Here is a 27,190-nt window from a genome sequence, read left to right on the forward strand (position 1 = left end):
AGTTCTGGATCTTTATGAAGCCTGGAAAGCATTTGTTGTGAAACTAGCAGTTTTTTCTAGGGATATTCAAACTTCTACTTTCCGCAACTTCCAACACATAAAAGAGCTATCGACACGTTGCACTGTCAATGTCGATAGACTGGAAAGTACATGCAAGAACTGGAATCAAATTTTCTGACAGATTTCAAGATTTCCAGCGATTTGGCCCAATGCTTTCTTTTCTAATTAAACCTGAAAAGTTCAACGAAAGCGACTTGGATTTATTTGTCTGTATTTCAGTGGATGGGTGTTGAAGATTTCGAAATGCACCTCATTCAGTTAAAAAGCTCAGAATTGTGGATATCAAAGTTTGTGGATCTGTGGAGAGCACTTGAAGCTACCGAGAGAGATCATGGGGCCTCTGTTTTGACCTGCTGGACGTCCCTGCCAGTGAAATTTAACTGTTTGAAGAAAATTGCATTTGCAATGCTTTCAGCATTTGGATCCACATACCTGTGTGAACAGGTATTTTCACACATGAAATCTGTCCTCTGTCCCTCTCGGAGCCGGTTAACAACTGATCACTCAGAAGCCTGTGTGCAGCTTAAAGTATCCAAATACATGCCAGACATTGGAAAACTCAGCAAGGAAAAGCAAGGGCAAGAATCACACTAAACTGAAAAGATCTGCATTTTAATTTAATTTTAAATAAAGCTTCTGAAACATTTTGAAAACCTTGTTTACTTTACATATAACAGTAGTTTGGTTATATATTATAGACTTAGAGAGAGACCTTCTAAAAAGCGTTAAAATGTATTACCGGCACGCGAAGCCTTAAATTAGAGTGTATAAATGAAGATTTGGCACACCACTGCTGAAAGGTTGCCGACCCCTGGTGTAGGATGAACAGTGCTCATTGAATGGGTAGCTTATTCAGTATGTAACCCCATGCACTATTTGCCACATGCCATCCAAACTCTGCACTGAACACAGAATTATTAATTTCCTCTGGAAATTTTCTGTGGTACTCTCATCATAGTACCTTAATTCTTCACAAACATCTTAGTTATTTACAAATATTAATTAATTAATCTTTACAACACTTCTGAGGTGAGGTGGTATTTTCATCCCCATTTTACATATGAAAAACTGGAAATACAGAGATTATATTTTTGTAAATATTGTAAAAAAAAAAAGTGACAAGTAATTTAGGGTGCCCAATCTGAGACGCCTAGGGACTGATTTTTCAGAGTACTTGGTACAAAATGCTAATTTATGTGTAAAGCTCCCATTGACTTTGTAATGCTCCCAACGGTGGCCAAAGAGCATGAGAACCAAGCTCAGGACAGACTTGAAAAAACAGGACACAAACCCTAAATTGGTTGCGAGTTCTAAATGTAGATTTCCCCAACCAACTGTACCATGTGCAAACTCTTCAGGCACATTAACAGCCTTAAATGGATTCACTGACGGTCCCCAGGATACTCCGGTCTGTTTTGTCACCCTGGCGAGTGAGTGTATTTCCAGGATAGATGGTCTTTTAAGACCAAGAATCACAGCAATATTCATGTTACTCCTAGTCCCGAAGGACCAGTCACTTACCCAGGTCAGTTGTGCCTTAGATCTCACACCAAGGACAATGCTTGTAGCCAGTCCTATAATAACTATATTAAGATTTATTAACTTACCAATAAATTTCACAATGCATACACAAAACAACGAAAAAACATTTTCATTGGCAATAATAGAAATAGAAAGATAAGCAAAGTAAGAAAAACACTGCCTGAGAACTTACTAGAGTTTGACATAAGGCTATTTATATATTTTGACAGATGATGTTGATAATGTGAGTTAAAGCTTTACATTTTAATTTTTTGAATCTCAGCATCTACTGTCATTAAATAATTGTCTGACCCTCCCCCCATAACTTCCTGCAACTGTGAAAATTTAAATCCAATAAAAAAAATGCTCAAAAATAAACATTGGTATCTGTTGATTTTGTATATAAAAATTCTGCCAAGCCTATATATATGGCATAAACATGATTAATAAAGAATTAATTAATTTAATGTGAAGTAGTAAAAACTCATTGCTGTCTTGACCTTTTAACTCTTTAAGTGCCAAAAGCAAATTGTTTTCTATTATGGAGCTATTATCTGCATAACTTGCTTTTTACGAATGCTGTTTGCTATAATAATGCCAAAAAGGTCTGAAATTGGTAAATGGTTTATCCTCTAACTTAAACTGTACACAAATGCTTACTTTAAAAAATCCTGGCCTTGATTTTATGGATTGGAGAATTTATGATTATTTAATTAATATGGGGTGGTTTATAATTTTGAAAGCAAATATTTAAGTATAATGCCATTATACTACAAAAATCATATGAAGTGTTTAGGTCTCCAATGCTGTGTAAATGATGAATGATTCTGAAATACAGTAAAAGAGAGCTTGATTTTTGTTTTTCTCCCCCATTTATGCATTATAACTGTATAGAGTATTAGGAAACTAAATATTTTTTAATTTCACCTGGCAACCTGGGCACCTGGCAACTGCAGTGGAGAAGAAAAGAGTTGCTGTTTTATCTTTTGTAAACCTATGGTGAATTTATTCTCCGTTTCTAAAAACAGCTTTCTGTTCATTGTTCACAGCCACGCAGCGGAGGTCTTTTGAGTGGAGAGGTAGAAATGCTTCACTTTTTGTCTGGCTGTAGATAGTGTAGTATTTAGATCTTAATTTAAATATAATTGGTTAGCATATAGTTTTTAAATATCCGTGTCCGGCTACACTTTTGTAGACTTGACCAAAGTTATGGAATATTATCTGAAAAACTTTTCATTCTGTTTTGCAATTGATCTAAAGGTCAACTGGACTAAAACCTGTAGAATGTTTTTTGTCAGTGTTACTCTTAATTTCTGTAGTATACCATCCAAAAATTTCTGTCTATTGTTTTTCCTAAGGAATCATTTCCTCAGAGGCTATAAAACCAGGTTCCAGTAAAATTGATTGTAGTTTTACTTCCAGTAATACCTAATTAAAGTATTGATCTTCTATATATTGTTAATTATGGTCGGTTATAATCCTTTCTTTAAAGGGAAAATAATGGCAATATAAATTTGTAATTCATCACAAAGAAGAGTGAATGAATAAACAGTTTTTTAAAGGTTTCTTAAATATAGGGTTGCTACCTGTCTAATGGCTGGTAACCAGACTCCCAAGATCCAGCCCTGTGCTCCGCTACTTTCCCTTCCAGCGGGGGTCCCTCTGCTACTGGGCTGGAATGAGAGCTTCTGTAGCCTGACAAGGAGCCTGCCTGCAGGTAGAAAGTAGCCCGAGCTGAGCAGGGGCTGGCATAGGTTAATGACCCCATGCCTCCCCCCGCCCTGTGGTAACTGGACTTTTGGTGTCCGGTCAGCACATCTGACCAGACACTGCCAGGTCTCCTTTTTGACCAGACTTTCTGGAAAAGAACCGGGCACCTGGCAACCCTCAATGGCACTGGGATACAGAAGCCAAAACCCGGACTGTCATGGGTGGCAGCCCTACTTTAATGTAATACATAACTACTAAAGAGGAAGCTGCCATCTTGCCAGTCTGATAAGGTAGTTTTGGGATCCAGGAAATGAATCTCAGCGTGAGGAAAATAGGAGACTTCAAAATGATATACCAATATCTGGTGGTGTGTGTGTCCTTTTTTGTTTTTTGTTTTTTTTTTGTTTCGGTGTGACTTTTGTTTTAGAAGGGCTTTGGTTATACAACTTCTTCAGACATTCAAATACTGAGATGACTATTCCTGTCAGTTCCAAAATGTTGAGTGGAATTAATGCTGGGAAGTAGTAGTGTAATAGTAGCTTTTCTTGTGATATACCAACACTCATCACAGGGACACTGAAATAGGGTTACCATACGTCTGGATTTTCCCGGACATGTCCGGCTTTTGGGGGCTCAAATCCCCGTCTGGGGGGAAATCCCCAAAAGCCGGGCATGTCCGGGAAAATCGGGAGGGAGGGAGGGCTCGGCCGGGGCCTCTTTGGCCGGGGCCGCTGCGGGGCCGGGGGCATGGTGCCAGGCCGGGCGCACGGTGCTGGGCCGGTGTCCAGGGGCGCGGTGCCGGGGGCGCGGTGCCGGGCCGGGGGCGCGGTGCCGGGCCCGCGGGGCCGGGGGCGCGGTGCCGGGCCCGCGGGGCCGGGCCGCCGGGGGGTCCGCCGGGGGCCAGCAGTGCTGGGCGGGCCGGGGGTGGTCGGCCGGGGGCCGGCACCCCAGGGCCCGAGCCGACCCAGGCTGGAGCCGCCGGGGGGCCAGCCTGGGCCGCGCCTCCTCCCCCCACACTCCCCCTTACCTGCTTCAGGCTTCCCGCGAATCAAATGTTCGCGGGAAGCAGGGGAGGGGGCGGAGACTTTGGGGAGGGGGCGGAGTTGGGGCATGGGCGGGGCCCCGTGGAGTGTCCTCCATTTGGAGGCACAAAATATGGTAACCCTACACTGAAACATTGACAAGTTCTTATTATAATTATGAAAATTCACTTGTAGCTTTCTTAAAGATTAAGTGATACTACATGTAAGTGATAATTGTAAATTGCTGTTTGTAACAGTACATTGTTATTTAGGAATTCAAGTTTTTAGATAGCGTTTCCTTATCAAGCTCTGCTTTGGTTTCTGTATATACCCAAAAAACATATTGTTTTATAAATGTTCAGAGTGCTTAAAGGAACACAGTCAACCCCAAGTATAACCAATTTACAAAAAATATATAGTTTCAGTTACTAAACCTGCTCCCTAGTTTCCCTGCCAATTTTTGTGGTTTTATGATTGCACTTTCCTGTCTTGCTAAATAATCCTTTTTGTTGCTGTGTGACAGACCCACACAAACAGGGGAAGCACTGAAACTCACTTATTTAAATATCGTCAAATGCACAAAGTAAACAGAAAAATGGAGAAATAATGTTGTGGTCTTGCAAATTATAGTACACCTATAAGAGATTAAATTGGGTATATACTGTTGAAAGAGAAAAAATGAATGGATTTCAGAAAATTATTAATTGAATCCAAACTTCACATTAAACACACAAATCTAAAAATCAAACTGGAGGAAAAAATAATATAACTTATTTCACTCAAATTTTTAGAAATATGATATGGAATAAATTATGAAGGATCTATCAAAATAGAGATTGCCATCAGTTTGCAGACAGTTCAAATAGCCTTAAAAAAAAAAAGTTAAAAATCACTTCTGCTATATGTCTGCTCTAGTTATAAGCAATACCTACAATTATTATAACTGAAAGATTTTAAATTCATGCAGTACCTAATATGAGTGAAGCTATGTTTTCTAAAAAGAAAGGAAAGTCAATACTTAAAACTTTTTTTTTTAAGAATCTTACAAAAATGCTAATTGTGGGCGGGAGGTGGAAATATTAATTCATTTAAGAGGTTTGTAGCTGAATCTAGTTAGGGTGACCAGATAGCAAGTGTGGAAAAATTGGGACAGAGGGTGGTGGGTAATAGGAGCCTATATAAGAAAAAGCTCCAAATATCAGGACTGTCCCTATAAAATTGGGACTTCTGGTCACCCTAAATCCAGTTGACCTTTAAAGTATCCTTTAATCTTTTTAACCCCTCCACAAATTCAGTGTTCATATCCACCATAATCACAGAATACTGGTGATATCATATTTTATCTGAAAAACACAAACACGCAATTTATATTTTTAAGGTGCATTATCCCTTTTCTGGTTTTAACTGCCACATATTATGCTGTTCTACGTTGTAAATGTTGACCTAGCACACTCTTAGAGGAAAACATTTAAAAAAAAGATTTAGATAAAATGTGTGCGATTTTAATGCCTTGACTTACTACTCATGTTAGTAAACATAAGCATGTGATTAATTGTTGGCAGAATTGGATTTTGTATATCTGCAAAATTTAACTTTTTGCTTTTGTGAATGAGGAACAAAACCCATCTCATTAACTATAATATATTAATCTACCTGGTTATTCATCACACATTGTGATCAATTTACGCCATCTTTGGAACAGAAATCTTATCTTTTAACAACTATATTGACTTAAAAAAAAATGGAGAGAGCAGCCATTAGTAGTGATGAGGCTAATTCTTCATGTATCTAAAACTATTTAGCATATGGTGCTATTTTAACTAGAAAAATTATCTTCGCCTCTTGAGAGGGCTTAAATGCCATGAAGTAGTCACGAGTCTAAGAAAAATCAAATTATTGGAGTAAATTTAACAAAAAGGGATGGAGCATCTTTTTAAGATCTTTTGGATTTCCTAGCCACTGAATGTGGTGTTCTAGGTATGGTGTCACCAGTATATATGTAAAGCATGTAGTCATTACCATGGTCTGATTTTGTGTTTTAAGTGACAGAATGAAAGGCCACAATTGGTTGGCAACTAACTCACTTTTGGGTTAAATAAATATTAACGCCACTTCTGTGTGTCACTTGGTCCAGACTTCAAAAGCACGCTATTGGATAAGAGTTTGATTGTTCTGATTTTAAACGTGACCACTGCACTATACTTTTTTCACCTGTTGTTTTGCTTTTTGTCATTGCTCATTTAGCTGGCATGTTAAACTGCTCATGTGCCGTGTTTTTACAAGCTACCATTATTTTACATTATTTATTTGCTTAATTAGTGAACGTGAGTATTCTCTTGCTTTTATCTTGCTACTCTTCACTGCATGGTTTGAATGCCAAATAATCCTTCTACTCAGACCTTTCAGGCTCTCTTTGAAGTGTCTGAAGGTGCATTATTTAAACTTAAGTGCATATGTCTGGGCGTACATTTAAATAAGGCTTTTAAATCAGTACTGTTTTCATCCATTACATGTGTGTTGCTCATCTATGCCAAGTTACAGGTCTTGCAGGGCATCCGGCTTGGGTTATTAAATTCACTGCAAGTAAGTACCCAAACACTTTGGATTCCTTTGTAGCCAGAAATCTGTACGTTGCCTTAACTACACTAATCAGTTTAATTGTATTTATTCATAAATCTGAGCTGGGCATCTTTCTGTAGGCTGTCTAGACAGAAATACAGAACCTACTGAATTGGAGATCACTGTCTGCTTGTGCACACTTGCTCACTCTATGGGCCTTTCAATTCCAGAAGCATATACATACCTGCCATATCGAACATATTTTGAAAAACAGTTCTTTCACCCTAAAGTAAAGGTTATAAAAAGGGTGTTTAGTTCCTGGTGTGAATATTTTTAAAGAAAGGTTGCGGAATGCTGGAAGTTGTGAAGAAAATTCTGATTTGGTTGATATATTAGGGGCAGCTAGAGATCAGCACCGCTAGATAGCTTTGCATGTAATGGAATCTTAATACTTGAGGGAAACTTTCAAAATTCTGGGAAACTATATAATTTTTTTCTGAATGAAGGCAGCTGACTAAATAGAGATATTGTCTAACTTCCTTTTAGAAAATAATTATTCTTGAAAAGAATTAAATGATCTTAATAAATTATAAGACTTAGAGCAAGTCTACACTACAGCGCTACGTTGGCACAGCTGCACGTCTGGTGAAGAAGCGCTGTGCCGATGGGAGAGCGCTGTCCCATTAGCATAATTGCTTCACCTCTGTGAGAGGTGGAAGCTATGTTGGTGGGAGACATTCTCCCTTAGAATTTGGTGGTAAGGGATCCAACATATGCATAAAAAGAAAAGAGGAAATTGCCTTAATTTACAGTTGCATGAGTCATAGCAACACAATTCTCAGAATTTGAAAACATTTTTGAGAAAAGGGTGGTAATGCGATGCTCTAGTTACAGAAGCATCACTTCAAGCTTAATGGCAGGAGAAGGAGGGGAGGATATGCACCATGCCTAAATACCAGTTTAGTCAATTTTGAATTTATTTAAATTGCCTCCTTTTGGCTGATGCTCCTCCTATTTCTTTGCACAAGAATGAAATAAATTAAGTACTTCCTGTCTGAGGCTTTGTAGGAATGTTGAGCTATCCCAAGGTTTTGCAGACTCGAAATGGAAACAGGTGTGTGTGTGTGTGTGGTGAAGTTAGCCACTTATCCCAGTCTTTGAACAAGGGAAGATGCAATAGCTATTGAGAGAAGGAGCAGGGGAATTCTTGGGTTTTGTGCACAGTTATTTGATGTCACCATAATGCACTATATTCCCCAACTAAAAGTAGAGCAAAATTCCTTTAAGCCTAAGTAAGCTGATATTTTCTTTAATACAGACTAGGTGAAACTATAAAACCTTCAAAAAAAAAAAAAACTAGATACCTCTTCTTGGTGCTCGGATTCCCCTTGACTGGTAACTGAAGCCATGAAAATAGCCAATTGATTGGCTATGTTGAAACTTCTATTGTTGTAGGACAGAACATTACTTCTTGCCAGTAAGAACTCCTTTTAGCTCCTCCTCCCCCCGCCCCCTAGACTTGGAGCTGTTGTCTCATTTAACCTTACTAGAAGTAGTCTTCCTTTCACAGAGATGGTTCTGACACTCTTGTTTAAAAGTGCTATATTCTGAGCAATTCAGCTGGGAAAAGCCAAATCAGTCTGTGCATATTGTGATTGACTGGGTGATTTGGTTGGGATTTTCTAGTGTTCTAAATGTCCAGCCTGTCTTGTTTTGTAGTTGTGGCTCCACTTGGGATATGTTGCAGCCATAATAAAACTTGTAAAAGTTCAAATTCAACTACATACATCTGCTATTTATTCTTACTTTTTGAGATTAAACAATCTCCACTTTGGACAGAGTCACCCCAAACACTAATGTGAATTCCAGAATGTGTCGGAGACTTTAACCATGTGGTATCCAAAACTAGATTTATTATGGTAACTCTTGGTCTGTTAGTGATTTGTGTTTCAGCTTTTCACATTCATGTAATTACCATGTAAATTTGTCAAGCTTAGTAGGGTAGATATTCCCTTCCCGTGTAAAATCAGACAAGTTTAAGTAACTGGACGGAGTGCATTTGTGCCAAAGTGACTTGCCACCAGGAATGAATACAGACCTATTAGGCCATTTTCCGCATCGTGCACAGTTCTGCCGAGATTAATCACTGAATTTAACTGGTATTGTCTTTCAGAATGACTGGAACATACAGTGCCTACTCTGAAGATAAAGGCATGAGTGTAGCACTATTGGCATATTTTACTATAGCAAGAAACAAAATTGCAACATTGCAATTCTGGAGTCAGAATTATTATAGTTTTACTGCAATTTCATTTGAAATTAATTTTTTACTTTATATTCTGAATCCAACAAGGGGTCATGCCTTGTTTAATTTTAAAACAAAGGTTATCTTCTTTGGCTTGGCAGAATTCACCTGAATTCGCATTATACCACTTTGAATGACATGTCCTAAAGTAGTTCAGGATTTCCTCAGAATTTAGGCTCGTGGATTCTTGTGTTAGGTTCTGTCTTTCCCCCTTTCTCATGTTAATCATTCTTCCTATTATGTTGTAACTAAACTAGGACTTGCCATCTATACAGGCTGGAAACGCAATTCACTGACTCCTAAGACGACCATTTTTCCTTGTCCTGGCTGCCGGCATGATGTGGATCTGGGAGAACGTGGCATCAATGGCTTATTTCGAAATTTCACCCTGGAAACTATTGTGGAAAGATATAGGCAGGCAGCCAGGGCAGCCACTGCTATTATGTGTGATGCCTGCAAACCTCCACCTCAAGAATCTACAAAGAGTTGCATGGACTGCAGTGCAAGCTATTGCAACGAATGCTTCAAAATACATCATCCTTGGGGAACTGTAAAAGCCCAGCATGAGTATGTAGGACCAACTACTAACTTCAGGCCCAAGGTAAGTGGTTTTTAATGTGGCATACCTTACAGATCTTTTCATCTCTTGCATCTGACCTGATGCTGCAGAGCAAATGTTGCCCATAAAAAGCAATTATCTATCGCATAATCTTACATTTTGGTTTCCATCACTATAATCTATTAAATGAGTTGTAAGATTTTGCATGAAAGTTATTCATCTGATGCCAAAGAGGTAGGTGGTGACAAATGCACGGGGCACATATTGGAAGTGGACCATAGACTTTGACTTCATCAAATTAAATGTGTTGGGTGTGGTTCTTTCAGATGAAGGTATGGGGCTTTTTAAGAACAAGGTGTTAATAATTTTAGTGTTAGTGGCCTTAAATAATGTGTTTTTTTTTTAAAAAAAAAATCATTACAGTGGGTCTTTTCTAGAAGTAGCACAATAACCAGAGGTTTGTAGCAACAGTTCCATTCACGTTCCCTTTGGACATTACTTGCATGGGGCTTCTTTTATATAAAAGTGTATTTTCTTTCTCTCTCCTCCTTTGCTGCTTTCTTCCTGCACTCTTAGCAGTAACAGAAGGTTGAGTCCCTGGTACAATTATGTGGTAGGTGTGTGGTGGAATGTGTAGTTCTTGTGTTGAATTTAAAACCTAAACTGTATAAATGTCCCCAAACTTAAAACCTAAGCTGTATAAATGTAGCTTAAACTGCATAAATGTCCCCAATCATCTTTGTATCTTATTAGGTCCCTACAGCACCAAAAATATTGCTGAATTTGTGTAGCTCTTGTGTCTGTGTACCGAAGATAGTGTAGTACTGCTTTCTTAAAATATTAATCTGCTAGTTCAGATATTAATCTGGGGACAGCTTCTCCTCTTTAATTTGGTTCACTATAGGCTGGAAGGCATGTCTAATTTGGTCCACATATGTATGCGTCAAGTAATTGACCTAGAGAAAACGTAAAGTACTTATAAAATCTGGGTGGCAAATAGACTTACAAGTGTGGATTTGCTTTTTATGTAAAGGTTTGTGTCATCTGGAAGCTTTATGCTAACAGCTACATATTTTCTAGCAGCAGCTCTTTTTAAAATATATATTTAAACTTAAGCAGGACTCTAAGGTTAAAATCTAGTCATGCTAATCATTAATGGGTCTACATTCTAGGAAATCAAGGCTTAGCAGCGAAGCTGAGTTATAGTTCTGCAGAAGTTTTGTGTAATTTGAAACCAATTAATGTTCTTTCAGATTATCTCTTGTTATCCAGACTACTCTAGCTGCTTCTACTTTGCTATAGTTATTTAATCTTTCTCCTTTAGAGAAGCAGGCTGATCCAAGTTTAGTGCAGATGGAAATCCTGAAATTATTAATAATTCTGTTTTAGTATTGTAGGGTTAATTAACTTAATGTGACTTTTTTTAAACAAAATATTCCATTTAAGATTAATTTACACGAAAAAAATTAATAGTATTCCTGCAATCTGACAGAAAATCTAACAATACAAAACTATGTAATTCAAATAATATTGTAAAATAGGTAACTGAATGAAACAAAACCTTATTTACATGTTTCTTACTATACTTTCTTTCTTTTTACTTGTAAAGACTTTGTGTATGTTGGGAAGAAAAAACACAGACCCAAGCTCTCACTCTCTTTAAAGCCAAAGTGTGGTGTGTGTGGTGTTTTTTGTTTGTTTGTTTTTGTTTTTAAGAGGCATTTTACTGACAAACATTTTTACTTGTGATGTCAGTTTTTAAAAAAGTGATCTTTGGATCTCTAGACTCAGTAATCTGATCAATAATCAACAAATGTTACTTAATTCTCCTCTAATACAGCATATCATTGCAGCAAATCCTTGTCATTTATTTAAGTTCAATAGATGTTTTAATTTATTTAAAAAAAAAAGACTTCTAGTGACTTTGACGTCTTTCTGAATTCTTCCATAAGTTCTGATGAGTGTAACTATTTACAAATATTACGTTTTGTTTTTTAAAGGATTTAAAGCTTAAACCAAATCTCTCTCTTGCAGGCAGAGGCAGTAAGGGGGAAGAGAGAATGATTTTGGGCCTTTAGACCTCGATATATTGTGTGCGCATATGGTTGTGATGTATAAGGGGAAGCTTTGACAATGGAAATAGACATGTTCTTGAAATGTTTTTTTAATACAGTTTAATGACTATGGCTTAAACACATCATTATACAGGCTTCCCTATGAGAAGAGACCAACATAGCTACATTAAAGCTTTTGTGATGGCCTTATTAAGGGATGCCAGCACTCTTATGTAAAATTAAATGTGCACTTGCATCACATGCTTTGTTAGGCCATGACTTGAATGCGTGAAGTATTAGTCCTCTAAACAATGTTCCCAGTCATCTATTTGATTCATTTAAAACCAGACTTGATAGCACTTGGTGATGCGTGTGGTGGGGATCAGAGAAGCATATACTATGATCAGGGCCAACTCCAGCATTTCTGCTGCCCCAAGCGCGCTCCAAAAAAAAAAAAAAAAAGCCGCGATCAGTGGCAGTTTGGCGACAGGTCCTTCGCTCCTGGAGGGAGTGAGGGACCTGCTGCCCCCGAATTGACGCAGGTGCCGCCCCTCTCCCTTGGCCGCTCCAAGCACCTGCTTGTTAAGCTGGTGCCTGGAGCCGGCCCTGACTGATTGTTCCTGAATTGAGAGAAGGACAAGATAATCTTCTTGGTTTTTTCCACCTGCACCTTGTTGGAGGGCTGTAACTTTCATTTGATTGTAGTAAGAGACAAGATGAGGAGTAGAAATGTGATCTGTTATGAAGGCCAGACATTCCTGTGGAAAAATGGCTTGTCTTCCAAACAGTGGCTGCTAATGTCCTTATTAATTCAATCCTCACATTTTGAGGTCTGTTTAAAGGAATTTTATTAGGGCTTCCCTTCTTTTTGCCAGCCCAATAGTTTGTAACCATAGAATCCCAAATATTCATACTTCTAGCGTAATGATGCACTCTTGAAATTGTCTCAGTAGCACCTTGGTAAACAGGTTGTCCTCTTCAGTGAAAAGCCTAAAGAAGATCAAAGTTGATACTTGGAATTCAAAGGAAAAGTTTGCTTCATTTGAGGACTGCATATTTTGCTCATTTCACCTCTGTTCTTCTATTCACAGGCCACTGGGCAATATTTCTTTTCCTCCCTCCTGATATTACTTGCAATGGATTATAATGCAATGGATTATAATAAGATGAATGTAAATTACTTGAGTTTGTCCAGTGACTATGGGATTGGTTTACTGTTATACTGTACCTTAATGAGCTGTTAAATGTTTTTCTGAAATACAGTTCATTCTTATTATTTTTGGCAGATCTTGATGTGTCCAGAACATGAAATGGAGAGGGTAAACATGTACTGTGAAATTTGCAGAAGGCCTGTGTGTCATCTTTGTAAATTGGGTGGGTCTCATGCAAATCATAGAGTAACAACCATGAGCACTGCCTACAAAACTCTCAAGGTAAGACTAAATGTCTTTTCAGTTTGTCTTAAGAAAACTGTGTAAGGTATTGCATGTTATAAACACTCCCAGGCTTTTGCATTTAGAGGATGTTGTAATTAATGCCTTATCCATGTGACTTTTGCACAATACAACATGATGATGTAACTAGTTTCTTCAATCATGTGAGTGGGTGTTAATGCTATCTAAAACAATAAACTACATACTCTGGCTCATTTAAAATGATAAACCTTATCTGCCCATCTTTATAAAATGTTTCCATTAATGTTTCTTTTAGCTCACTGTAAAGTACAGACTTCAAAAAAGTTAAGAACATGGCACTACTGGCCAGTATAGCTCAGCCCACTCTAGCTATTCAGGTAAAACAGACTCTTGTCTTATGACTTGGGGAGGAACTGACTAAAAATCAAAGGAGCAAACGGAATTTCAAATGATGAAATTGTTTTTTAAATAGTGAAAAGCAAATTTGTCCCATAGCTGAAGCAGGTTCTAGAAGCCTAAAAGAACCACAAGTTAAATTAAACCAAAATTGAACTACTCTGTGTGTGTGTGTGTGTGTGTGTGTGTGTGTGTGTGTATATATATATATATATGTATATGTATATAGGACTATAGAGCAAACTTAAAATATTTGTTTTTCCTTTTTTGTGGGGTAGGGAAGTGGGAGTGTTGTTTTATCCGAGCTACTTGGTCTAGGATAGGGTTTCTTTTTCATTCAGTTTCCATTCATTTATGTTACACTATCCTTGCAGTATTTCCAACTTTCTGGTTCTGGTGAAAAATAATGAGGTACAGAAGCAAAATATTCAGAAACTCTAAACTCAATCTTAATTAGTCTTGGAAGATTTTTATTGGTAACTTTTGGTTAAAGTCAAATTCACTGTGTACACAAACCAATGCACAAACTTCCATTGATGGATAATCACAATTTACATGTAGGCAAAGTAAGAAAAAGGCTCCATGGGAACTTACTAGAGTTTAATTTAAGGACACTTTGTGTTTTTACAGTTAAAAATTTAACTTTTTGAATCCCAGTGTCTACTGAAATTAAATTATTTTATGACCCCCTCCCCCCAGTAATATCCTGCAACTGTGAAAAATTAAATAGATAAAAATAAAAATGCTTAAAACTAAATATTTGTATTATCAAAATAATATAAAGTCAAATTTTGCCAGTCCTAATCATCTTAATTACCTTAGTGTTTTTAAGATATTACATTTATATTTTATTTATATAAATATTAGTAATTATCACAAAGACCTTAAATCTCACTCTTCAGGGTATGAGAAAATTGGTTTCTGAGGTTGGGAAGAAATGTCCTTCGATGGCGTATGGTACACTATAGCATGAACTTAGGTGCATTATAGAGATTTTTCACCATCCTTGGAAACATCTGACACTGCATACAGATCACCAGGTAGAGCTGATCAGTGACCTGTCGTTCCTGTAATCTATTGCTTATATATAATCCATGGCTGGCTGTTGGTCTTCTGTAAATAGGTAAATTTAACTGAACAACTCAAATTGAGCATTGGACGTCTGTCTTGTAGATGACTTACGTGCACCAACTGCCAATGTAGGTATATTATCCTATTTCTTCTAACTTACTATTCTGTTTCTACAGGAAAAACTTTCAAAGGACATAGAATACCTCATTAGTAAGGAGAGCCAGGTGAAAGGTCAAATTTCTGAACTGGGTCTTTTAATGAAAGAAACAGAGGTAGGAATAACTTATTGGTCAGATTTTTTTTTTTTGTTAGACATTCGTGCGCGCGCTCTCTCTCTCTCTCTCTCTCTCAAAGAAAAGGTTGTGCTCTTATGTATTTTCTCTAGACTGTGTCATCTTTTACACTGTAAATAAAAATTGTATATGTTCTGCAAATTGGGATGAACAGATGTTTCAAAGTAGAACTTTACAGTGTGAGTGACATTGCACAAAATAATCAAAAGTTGCTTGTCTGGAGTTAAACCATTTTTGACTAATATACTAAATTTAATATCTGATAACATCCCATTATGCTATATATTTTTTAGGACAGGGAATGTCTTCCAATCTGCATTGGGTCCCCATTGAACTAGAAATGTATAGGTGCTATGTTCTATAGCTAAATAGAAATAATATTCAATGACTGTCCTGCAGAAGAGGAACTTGATCTAATAGGTCTCTTCCATCTTAAATTGTAGTTAGACTATAATGCAGTCAAAATAAAATTTAAGGAAATAACAGAATGAGAAAGTAGGAAGTTCAGGCTGGGAAAAAAGCTTATATATAAGACATAAGGGGCTGAGAAGAAGCTGGTATTACATAAGTAAACAGTGTGCAGAGAGAATGGAAAATATAATAGGTCCAGGAGTTTTCACTTACCATATTTTAGAAAATCCAGCTTTAGTGTCTGTCTTGGAGAAATATATAAGCTTAAAGAGCAGCTGACACCAGGAAATTCTTTTAAAAATTGTGTTTCTACTCTCATATAATAGAAATAACTCTCCGTATACATGGGAAATATACATGAATATTAGCTCTAAGGAAACTTCTTAGTGTTCTCCAGGGCTTAAATTATTCCACTCTCACATAAAGTTGTAGAGCTGCCATCACAGAAGTTGTTCAAGAATCAGTTTAAATCCTTGCGGGATGATGTAGGTGGAGAAATGCCTTGCATGGTTCGAGGGTTTGCATTGGATGAGCAGAGAAGCATTTTCCTGTCCATTTACCTAACTACATTAAAGTTGTGAAATTGTCATGACCGTTTCCCAACTCAGGCACAAAATCTACTCAGTTGCTCTTTATTTTGATGATGAAAATACTGACGTCTGTTTTGCCCATCAAAAATTATTTGCCATGAATGAGTAGAACTTTGCAATACTGTTTTGAAAAATTTTCATAAAACCTTCTATTGCTTCCCATAAGATTTCAAAGTACTACAGAATGAGTTCTTTTGTTTTTTAAATGTACTTTGTATTTTGTAATAGTGCAATGGTGAGAGGGCTAAAGAAGAAGCATCTAATAACTTTGACAAGCTGTTCGAGGTTTTGGAAGAGAGGAGATCAGCTGCTCTGAGGGCAATTGAGGCATCCAAGAACTTAAGACTAGAGAAACTCCAAACCCAAATAGAGGAATATCAAGGACTTCTGGAAAACAATGGTCTTGTGGGATATGCTCAAGAAGTGCTTAAAGAAACAGACCAATCTTGCTTTGTTCAAACAGCAAAACAGCTCCATGTTAGGTATTTTATCTTACGTTATAAAGAGTGTTTTTAAAGTTTTGTCTTATTTCTATCATATTTTTCACGTGTATTAAGATATTGCTGTTTGTTAAATAAAATTTTGGATGTAGCTGATGCTCATTGTGTAGAGGTTAATTTAATGAGTTCAATCTTATTGAGCTGGCAATTCTTAAGTTGCATCGTAATACAGGAAACACTTTATGGAGATGAAAAGTCAAAAATTCATCCCTTGCAAAGTGACAAACAAAGTGGAACACTCTTGGATGAATACATATCCTACTGTTGGCAGGGAGACTATATATGAATTTGCAAAGGGATAGACTTGATGATCTAATAGGTATCTTCTGCCTCTAACCTCTTTGATCCTAAAAGCTGATCTCCATTAGGGGTAATGAATATTCATCTTGTTCTTTAAGCTGCTTTTGTGGAGGCATGTTTACAAAACTGAAATGTGTAAACAGAAATATCAGTTTTAATCTGTTACCTTGTCAGATTTCTCTGTCACTGTGTACAGTGTTAAAATTTTTTGGGTGAAATCCTGGCTCCACTGGCATCAATGGGAGTTTTGCCCTGGACAGCAGGACTTCATGCTTTGTATTTTAATGCTGTTTTTGATACACTACAGGTCAGATTCACAGGGGAGACAAGGGTGCTTTAAAGGATAGTTAGGTGCCTAAGACCAACATTTAGGCACTACTAGCATTCACAAAACCCTTCTTTTGTAGGTGCCTAAGTTCCCTAGATGTCTAAGTTTCTGTTGGTGGGTATATGCAAAGCCATCTAAGTCTTGACAGTACTGAAAAATTTGGCACCTTAGCTTACACCTAAGTCCAGGTGTTCCTCTGCCTATTCCTTCTTGCCAGGTCCAGTCTGGTAAGCGTGCTTCTTCTGGCCTGGAGTTAGGCATCCAACATCCTTTTGAGGGGCAGGGCTTAGACCTCTCTCCTTAGCATTTGCTGTCAGCTGGCTTAGGTGGCTGTCTGCTCAGCATGCTGGCTTCTCTGAATCCCTTCTTAGGCAGCTAACTGTTCCCATGCATTGTATAGGGTGTCTGGGGTAGTGAATTCCTGTAGGTGCCTTTTAGGAAGCCTAAAAGTTTGGTTTTGCAGTACTCAGAGCCTAAGGGTACGTCTACACTGCAAAATCAAAGACCCATAGCAGCGAATCCCAGAGCTTGGGTCTACAGACTCAGATTCCTGTCCATAGGGCTAAAAATAGCAGTGGAGACATTCCTACTCGGTCTGGGATCCAGGCTCTGAAACCCAGTGAGGGGGAAGGGTCTCAGAGCCCAACTCCAGTCTCAGCAGGGAAATCTACGCTGCTATTTTTTTTTTGCCCCATAGCATGGACCCGTTGACCTGAGTTCTCAGACTCCTTGCCACAGGACCTTTTTGGTTGTGTAGACATACCCAAAGTCTCATCCCACTCCCCTTGTGAATGTAGCCCTACTTTGCTAAATTATATCTCTATGTATCTTCTCCCTTTTCTCCCCCCCCTCCCCCCGCTTCCCTTTCAGAATTCAAAAAGCTACTGAATCTCTGAAGAGTTTCAGGCCAGCAGCTCAAACTTCTTTTGAAGATTATGTGGTTGATATAACAAAGCAAGAAGAGGTTCTTGGAGATTTGTCCTTTTACTCCAGTGGTAAGTTCAATAAAGGGGGTTGTTTCTATTACCTCTTTCCTGAGTTGAGGCCCAGGTGGTGGTGCTAGCTCTGATGGGAGGCTAGGGTTAGGTAGGATTCCTAAGCTCTTCAGACCATGGCTGCAGAGATCCTTGATGCGCCTCCCAAAAGCTGCTTTCCATCAGGAAAAAACTTTTTATGGAGACAGATTTCTACACTCCCAACAATATGTTCTGAAACTTCAAGCTTCTCAGTCTCGTAGCGCCATGGTTACTAAGGGTATGACTGTGCTATAGCACACACCTGCGGTGCTGCAGCTGTGTCACTATAGTGTAGATGCTTCCTAGATCAATGGAAGGGTGGTGTGTGGTGTGTTTTTTTTTTTTTGCATCAATGTAGTTCATATAATTCCTTCGAGAAGTTCCTGTCACGGAAGAATCCTCCTATTGACCTAGCTGCGTCTACACCAGGAATTTAGGTCCTCCTTACTGTGATTAAGGTTATGGTTTAGTCATGGATTCCGTGATTTCTTCCACTTCAGCTGTCAGCAGCTGAAGCCAGAACTGGAGGCAGGACTGTGTGCCCCAACCCTGCAACTGGGGCTGGATGGCTGGAACCAGTACCCTGCAGCCCCTGCTCTGCAGCTTAGGGGGACAGTGGGGAGCTGCAGCCAGGCTGTGAGCCCCTGTTTAGGGGCTGCAGGCAGCTCCGTAGCAGGAACTGTGTGGTCCCTGTGGCTGCGCTGCGCTGCCCTCTCCCCCGCCCCCCCACAGCATCCCAGTCCCGTGGCTTCCACCAGGGGCTGCAGTGGGGAGCATGCTGCAGCCAGGGCCATGTGACCCAGCCCCGTGGCAGGGACCTCATTGTGGGCCATGCACCCTTCTCGTGGTGTCCCAGGGCCATGTGCCCCCTCACGCCCAGGGCTTGGCAGGGGCTGCAGATGCAGCCATGCACCCCGTCCCACAACTACAGCAAGCTCCAGAGTGGGGATTATGCGCCCCCCATGCTGCGTCCCAGCCCCATGTCTCTGTCTGGCAGCTGCCATGGGGGCTGTGTATCCTCCTCATGTCTCCCCAGGGCTGCCTCCAGAGCTTGGCAGGGGCTGGAGCTGGGGCCACGTGCTCCTGTCCCACAGCTGTGGCCAGATTTGGAGCAGAGGGCTGTTCATCATCCGCTGCGGCCACTGGGGCTGGGGCTGTGCCCGCCTGTTGGTTCCCACCTCACCCCGATTCCATTCCTCCCCCCTTAGCCCTGACTCTAGTTACTTTTAGTAAGGTCAGGGACAGGGTCATGGGCTCCATGAATTTTTTTTATTGCTCGTGACCTGTCCGTGACTTTTACTAAAAATAACCGCAACAAAATCTTAGCTTTAACTATGATGCCCTGGGTGTAAAATTTTTCAGTCTTGACTGACGTAGCTTGGGTCTAATTTTTAAGCATAGACTAGGCCTGAGAGCATGAGTGGAACTCTCTCCACCTTAACACGCAGTATCATCATAACACCGAAAATGGAAAAATACTATTAGTGTGTGTGCATGGGTAAAAATGAGATACAATAGAAACCTAATGTAACCTGGAACACAGAACAACTTTATAAGTAACCACAATAATTGACATTTGTGTTTAGCGGTATTGGCACCAAAAACTATTTCAGTAGCTATTTGCTAATACTCTTATATCAGGATTGTTCTTTGATGGTTAGAAGTATCTTTTAGATTGGCAATAATACTTGGTCTAACTAGAAGTTTTTGTGCCTCGCACAACATACGTAGATTTTTTTTTTTAACTTTCTATAGTTTCTTGACGTTTTAAATACATAGATAAGGAATTCTGGAAACTTTCAATATGAGTACAGAGAACATGAGCATTGGCCTGCTAAACCCAGGGTTGTGAGTTCAATCCTTGAGGGGGCCATTTAGGGATTTAGTTGGGGATTGGTCCTGCTTTGAGCAGGGGGTTGGACTAGATGACCTCCTGAGGTCCCTTCCAACCCTAATAATCTCTGATTCTATGTCTTTCATCATGGGAGGAAGAACTTTCCATTACTTCATAAGCCATTTGTACACCAATGGTATGTAGTTCTAAAACTAATACTAATAGCTGCTTACATACAAAAATATGTTTTGTTTTGTTTTTTCTTGTATCTTATGGCTATTCCAGGTCTAGATGTACCAGAGATCAATGAGGAGAAGAGCAGAATGTATAATAAAGCTTTGATCTGTTGGGAACATCTAGTGAAGGAAGATTCAGCTGATACCTATATCCTTGAATACCATAAACTTAATAGAGAAGAGGAGAATGCAACATGGCAAGAGATTGAAGCCTGCAGCAAGAGTAAAGTAATCTCTGACCTTGAAAATAACAGCAGCTATGCCTTTAGAGTCAGAGGATATAAAGGATCTATCTGTAGCCCCTGGAGCAGGGAAGTTATTTTACACACACCTGCAGCTCCAGGTATACCAAGTATAAGTTACTCCATAACGGAATAATATACAATGCCTACAGTTTCTCTTTAAGCTATGCTCATTTTCAAGTAAATTTTAAATTTGCAACCTGCTGTCATCCTTATGGCGCACGTGTGTGTGAATGAATAAATAAGCATGTATTTTTTTCATGAATTAAGGTTGACTAGTTGGCAATCAGCTGTAAGAGTTTTACGCTGTCTTGTATCGCACTACTAGTAGTTTATCTCTTATGTTAGCACATCTTAGAAAAATGTAAGATAAGTACAAAAAACTCCATGGTAAAATATTGACCTAGTGTGAATTTTTTTGTTTTTTTTTAAGTCTTTAGTTTTCTTTTTGATGATAAATGTGGCTTCAACAGTGAACGTCTCATGCTGAATCCAAGGAGAACCTCTGTGGAAAGTAGGGCTGGATTTCCTTTGCTGCTAGGGGCTGAACGTATCCAAGTGGGGTGTTACACAACTCTGGACTACATCATTGGAGACACTGGAATCACAAAAGGGAAGCACTTTTGGGCTTTTCATGTGGAATCTTATTCATACTTGGTGAAAGTGGGAGTTGCATCTAACACTAAACTACAAGAATGGCTCCATAATCCCCGTGATGTAACCAGCCCAAGGTAAATGTGGTAGATCTTTGTAGAACTTTCTTTTTTAAGAGTGAATCTTTTAAAATAAATTTAAAGGGACAGCTTTCCATTTGGTAGAATTAAGAGTTGACCGTAATTACCTCTAATTGGTTCCAGTTGGTTAGCTTCAGCAATCATGTGGGGGAAGGTGGAGGGGTGAAAGAAGAGATGGGAAGCAGTCCAGGGAACCTCTGATCTAAAGAAAAATTACTGTACATTTTCAGCAGTTGGTTGACTTCCTGAGAAGCTAGCAATTACTATTGATGTCTAAATTATCCAAAACCCTAGTTTGTCCCCTGGAGACAATTGAAGTATATTGGTGTCTGTCTTTACATAGCTTTCCATGACTTTTCAGCCATTGCAAGTGTCCAGGATATCATAGGCTGTGGTAAGAAGGCTTTCCCAGAGTTCAGTGGGCCTGTTAGGTCTTGGAATGGACACTGTAATAATACCTGAGACATGTTTCTGTAATAGTCTACTTTAGTGGACCTCATAGTCTCACTGGTTGCAGGCATAGCACTGCACTGGAGTAAGATTTGCTGGCTTGGTAGCAGTCAAGGGGCAAAGTACAAATGAAGGACTTCCAAATATATTCAGTCACAACTGTAATAATCATGGATGCATCTACCGTGAGATGGAGAATCCATGTGAAGAGGTTATACATTCAGGGCATTCTGATTCCTGGAGGGACCAAAACGTCACAGATGATGCTGTATGAACCAGAGCACGGCAAGAGGTTTGTGCAAGAAATCTTGGAACCTTGCCACTTGGACAGATTTCCAAATGGTCTGGTGGTCAAGAAAAGGATTGGGAATCAGGAGCTCTGGATTTAACTTCCGGCTCTGCAACAGATTGGGTGCAACCTTGGTCGATTCATGATGCTGGTGCCAGTTTTTCTCTGCAACATAAGGATAGTTCTATTTTACCTCACAAAGTTCTTGTGAAACTAAATTCACTAACATTCAGGTGAGGTCAGATACTATACTGATGAGAACTATGTAGAACTCTTTAAAATAGAATTCCTAATGTCAATGAGATGCACCACATCTGAGTTGTCAACTCTGGCAAGAACCCATCAGCCTGATGGGACTAGCTGCATCAATCTTTTATAAAAGCCAAAAATCAGAAAACCCCTAACCAATCTTTGAGTCAGTGAAAGATTAGCAGAATTGTTTGGTTTGAATGCTGAGCAGTGTATACCATGTGAGGAAGTCCAAATTCAAACGTTTTTCCTTCCAATGCTCATAAAACAGTTTGAGATTGAACATCCATTTTGAGCATCTGTTGCAGAGCCAGAAGTTAAATATAGTGTTATCTGTTCATAAAATACTTCAGTTTAAAATAACGTAAAGCATTCTGACTATGATTTGGTCGTTGAGAAAATTGTACTCTTTGATTCTAGATATGAACAAGACAGTGGTCACGACAGTGGGAGTGAAGATACCTGCTTTGACTCATCACAGCCTTTCACATTGATTACTTTAGGCATGAATAAATTCTTTATTCCCAAGGCATCTACTGCTCCCAAAGATTCTGCAAATAGAATTCTTCCAATGCCATCTTGTATAGGAATCTGCCTTGACTGTGACAGAGGCAAAGTTGGATTCTATGATGCAGACCACATGAAATGCCTCTATGAGCGCCAGGTAGACTGCTCTGGTACAATGTATCCAGCATTTGCATTAATGGGGAGTGCAGGAATTCATCTTGAGGAAGCCATCACAACAAAGTATTTGGAATACCAAGATGATATGTAGTGCAAATATCTACTGGTACTGTTTTTGAGATGAAAAATGTGAGCAGAAGGATCTGCCTTAGCATTAAGTCTTGATTAATTACATCATATCTCCTAAGTGCTTTTGCTGCACTCATGCTTTTGGGTCATTTTTTAATCATAGAAACAAAAATTGTTGTCCAACCTCTTCAACCTTTTTACCAACTTATAGTGCCCATGAGGACATTCTTCCAGTCGCTCTCCTGCCTTTCTTTGATTGTGTGGTGAAACTTGCTCTTCAGAGTTTGATTAGCAACCTAATTGTCTTTCATGAGCTGGAAACCTGTTTGTTATATAATTTATATCCTTACTTAGCTGGCTCTGCTGGTTTCACTTTTGTTTTTGTTTTTTAATGGAGTCAGGGCCCACATAATAGTGCATTTATTGTGATTATCTTTTGTGTGTCCTTTTATTTTAAAAGGAGTTCGTCTGAATGCATTTGAGTGGTCAGGCATTTTTGTAACTGACTCATGAGCACCAGTGAGATGGATTTTTCTGTGCTAAATAATGTTTGCACCAATGGAAAATGCAAAGCAGTAGGAAATCAAAACTGCACTGAATAGGTTATATTTGGGGTGTGTGTGTGTGTGGGGGGGGGGGGCAATTATTGTATCTGATATACAGTTAGATTGACTATAAACTAAAATTATGACTTCCAGAAACTGGTGAATAACTGTACAAGTGGTTAATAATGAGGTTCTTAAATATCTTTACTATCCCAGGTTTTTAGTATGGACTGTATAAAGTATATTTAAAAAAGTGCAATTTGTCTGAAACATTGGTCTTCAATGTCTATGAAACTCAGTTATCGGTATGTATAATATGTAATAATGGTTCCTGGTCTTTTGCTGGGCAAAAACAAATAATGAACTGACACAAATGATAAAATACATAAACAACTTTTTAATTAAAAAATTCAGGTCTTTGTGTTAATACATGTTTTGTAAGTTAACTTTGTCTTCAATAAAGGATTGTTTTTAGTAAGAATGTGTTAGAAAAAGGCACTGATTACATTTGAGACATTCTTTTTTTGCCTTAATGTCTGTTTAGCTCAAACATTTCCTTGTTGTATTAAAATTTTCTAATGTTGTGGTGTTTATATATGTTTGAAAGCAGTATGTGCAAAAATGGTTTAAGTATCTGCAGTGTTACCGTAGCTTATAAGAAACATGAATCTCTAAAATTGAAAATATTCCTGAAATACAAGATATTTAATAACTTACTGTTCTTGTTTGGTTATGATTGTCTGTCTTGATGGATGTAAATAGTAAATGTACTTCACACATTTATTAAGTATATAGTATTTAAGTAAATACTTAAACGGAACCTGAAAATCACAGTATTTTCTTTTTTTTTTTTTTTTCTAATCCAAGATTGAGGGTATTAATCATTCTGGATCATAAACCTAAATGAATGCAAGGTAAAGTTTAATGTTTTATTTGAGATTTGCCACCTATGCCAGAACTTATTTATTAGACCATGACTAATAAATTAGGGTTACCATATGTTTGGTTTTTCCCGGACATCTCCAGCTTTTTGGTAATCAAACCCCCGTCCGGGGGGAATTGCTGGGAAAAATACTGCCGGCCGGGCCCTTCCCCTCCCGCGGCTGCTGTGCTCCCTACCTTGACTCTTCTGCTCTGTTTAAAGCCAAGCTGCCCAAGCGCTACCGGCTTCGGGCAGCCCCCATGCTTCCGGACCCTGTGCCCCCGGCCGGGCACTTCCCCTCCCGGGCTCCAGCTGCTGTGCTCCTCCCCTGACTCTTCGGCTCTGTCTTGAAAAGAGCCGAGCTGCCCGAGCGCTATCGGCTTCGGGCAGCCCCCATGCCTCCGGACCCTGAGCCGCTGGCTGGGCACTTCCCCTACCGGGCTCTGGGAGTGCAGGGTCTGGAGGCATGGGGGCTGCCCGAAGCCCGAGCGCTACCAGCTTCATGGTTTGCCGGGCAGCCTCCAGACCCTGCGCCCCCAGCTGGGCGCTTCCCCTCCCGGGCTCCAGCTGCGCTGGGGAAGCGCTGGCCAGGGGCGCAGGGTCTGGGGGCTGCCCGGCAAACCATGAAGCCGGTAGAGCTCGGGCAGCCCTTTTCGCATGGCGAGGAGGGGGAATGGGGGGCGCTCAGGGGAGGGGGCAGAGTTGGGACGGGGCTGGGGTGGGAAAGGGGCGGGGCCAGGGCTCCGTGGAGTGTCCTCTTTTTTTTTATTTTTTAAATATGGTAACCCTAGTGATTTAACAGTTTCTGATAATTATTGACTTCACCTATGTTGCACCATGAAAATGAAGTTATATGAGACTTCTTAAACATGGAATTTGTTGCTTTCACAACTCCCAAGTTTCTCCTATTTTGTGGCAGTGGGTTTTCTGCATCTGTCTTTTTTTTTTTTTTTTTTTTTTTTGCACACTGAGAGCTATGGTTAAGTTTACTATATAACAAATTAGTGAACTGTAAACAAATAAATGTCAATATGGCTCAGCTGGATTCTCACTTCTGAGGCAGAAGGGTTTGGTTCATGTTTCACCCAAGGAGTTGGGTTCATACGCAGTGCTGACTTTCGTGGGTTGCTTGGCCATTAGAGTTACTCTCTACAGAGACTAAAGAACAGTCTGTCTTACCAGCCTTTCATCTGTGCAAATAAATGATCCCATATACCTTTTCAAAGAGGTAAGGGGGCAGTCCAAATTTAGCCAACACAAGCTCAAAACACTGTTGTTCTGTTAAAGGCAAAAATGCTGCTCTTGTTTTTATAGTGACTGCACTAATACGTTGTAACTTTTTGTGTAAAGTGCCTTGAGTGATGTACCTTTAACATGAGAAATGATATTTAAAATAAATGTTGGGGGTGAGGGGAGAGCAACTGTCAGACTACAAGTAAGCATTCTCTGAGTGTCAGTTGAGTTGAGGTAGAGTTTGCTGGTACTTCTTGGAAGCGCGTAATTTGAGGGGCATAGTTAAAGACTTTATGGTCTCTGACTGGAGCTGGATTTTTAAGATTTAGGAAAACATTACTATAAATGTATATCTGTATGAGAAAACTCAATGTGAGACTTCAGTACAAATTGAGAGAAGTGGCTTTGGCATGGCCTGAGGAATATTTCTAGCTCCTTGGCACTGCAATAAGGCTTTTTTTGTCTTTATTACCAACCATAAACATTGCACTAGGCAAATCCAACTGAGGATGAAGGGATTCGTTTGTTTTCGCTGGCCTGTCTAGTTTGACAGACTGTCCTTTTATTGAATTCTTAACCCCTTTCTCCCTCCCTCTTCTACTCTGCTAGATAGATTCTCACACTTCTGTCTTAAGGATTCTAAGGGCTTGTCTACACTGGCACTTTACAGCACTGCAACTTTCTCGCTCAAGGGTGTGGAAAAACACCCCGAGTGCTGCAAGTTTCAGGGCTGTAACGTGACAGTATGGACAGTGCACCAGCACTGGGAGACGTGCCCCTTGTGGGGGTGGGTTGTTGTTTTTTTAGAATGCTGGGAGAGCTCTCTCCCAGTGCTGTGCCGCCACTACACAAGCCACATTAAAGCGCTGCCGCGGCAGTGCTTTAAAATTGCCAGTGTAGACAAGCCCTAATGCAGTGAGTCTCAAACTTTTGTACTGGTGACCCCTTTCTCAGAGCAAGCCTCTGCGTATAACCACCCCATTATAAATTAAAACCACTTATATATAATTTAACACTATTATAAATGCTGGTAGCAAAGCAGGGTTTGGGTTGGAAGCCGATAACTCGCAAACCCCTTCATGATCCCTGGAGGGCTCTCGACGCGCCCCCCCCAGTTTGAGAACCCCTGCCCTAATGCAATATCTCTTCCTACTCCAGTTTAAAACCAGTGCTTTTTCTCTGCCTCTGCACTAGATAGGAAACTATATGGTCCCTCTTTGATTGCATCACTTGATTTAAGAAGATGTCCGTCTCCCAGTGAGCAATGAGGCCATTTAAAAGGGCTATAAGAGAGCAAAACTAAATCTTAGTCATTTTACTCTACAAAAAAGTGATGAAGTGAAAGAGATTCCTACTATTACAAATAAATAGGAGTCATAAGTGCTTTCTAAATACAGTTTTTCAATAAATGAAGGTAAGAACCACATGTGCAAGACCAGCTCAAGAAATAAGCATGAGCTCTTACTGTGTCTAGATCTATTTATCCAAGTAACCAAACTAAGCAGTGAATTACGGAGTATGAAGTGCTGCTGTTCCATCCTTTTCTCACTAAGAAATTGCTGGGCTGATAAAGTAGAGCATACGCCTGAGTCA

The 27,190-nt window shown here is 39.5% G+C and overlaps 1 protein-coding gene across 2 annotated transcripts in view; it reads left to right on the forward strand.

Annotated features, from left to right (window-relative positions):
• The window catches only part of TRIM36 (tripartite motif containing 36), a 49,509-nt gene extending 25,987 nt beyond the window's left edge, over nt 1–23,522 (forward strand). For both annotated transcript variants that reach the window (XM_054033183.1, XM_054033184.1), the window contains exons 3-10: nt 9,453–9,778; nt 13,077–13,223; nt 14,849–14,944; nt 16,195–16,448; nt 17,965–18,089; nt 20,230–20,523; nt 20,856–21,153; nt 22,565–23,522. In XM_054033183.1, the coding sequence (XP_053889158.1) occupies nt 9,453–9,778; nt 13,077–13,223; nt 14,849–14,944; nt 16,195–16,448; nt 17,965–18,089; nt 20,230–20,523; nt 20,856–21,153; nt 22,565–22,919 (1,895 nt within the window). In that variant the 3' untranslated portion in view covers nt 22,920–23,522. The remainder of the gene's footprint in view (nt 1–9,452; nt 9,779–13,076; nt 13,224–14,848; nt 14,945–16,194; nt 16,449–17,964; nt 18,090–20,229; nt 20,524–20,855; nt 21,154–22,564) is intronic.
• The last annotated feature ends 3,668 nt before the right edge of the window (nt 23,523–27,190 follow it).

The sequence above is a fragment of the Malaclemys terrapin genome, chromosome 6 (assembly GCF_027887155.1).
Source record: "Malaclemys terrapin pileata isolate rMalTer1 chromosome 6, rMalTer1.hap1, whole genome shotgun sequence".
NCBI lineage: Eukaryota > Metazoa > Chordata > Testudines > Emydidae > Malaclemys > Malaclemys terrapin.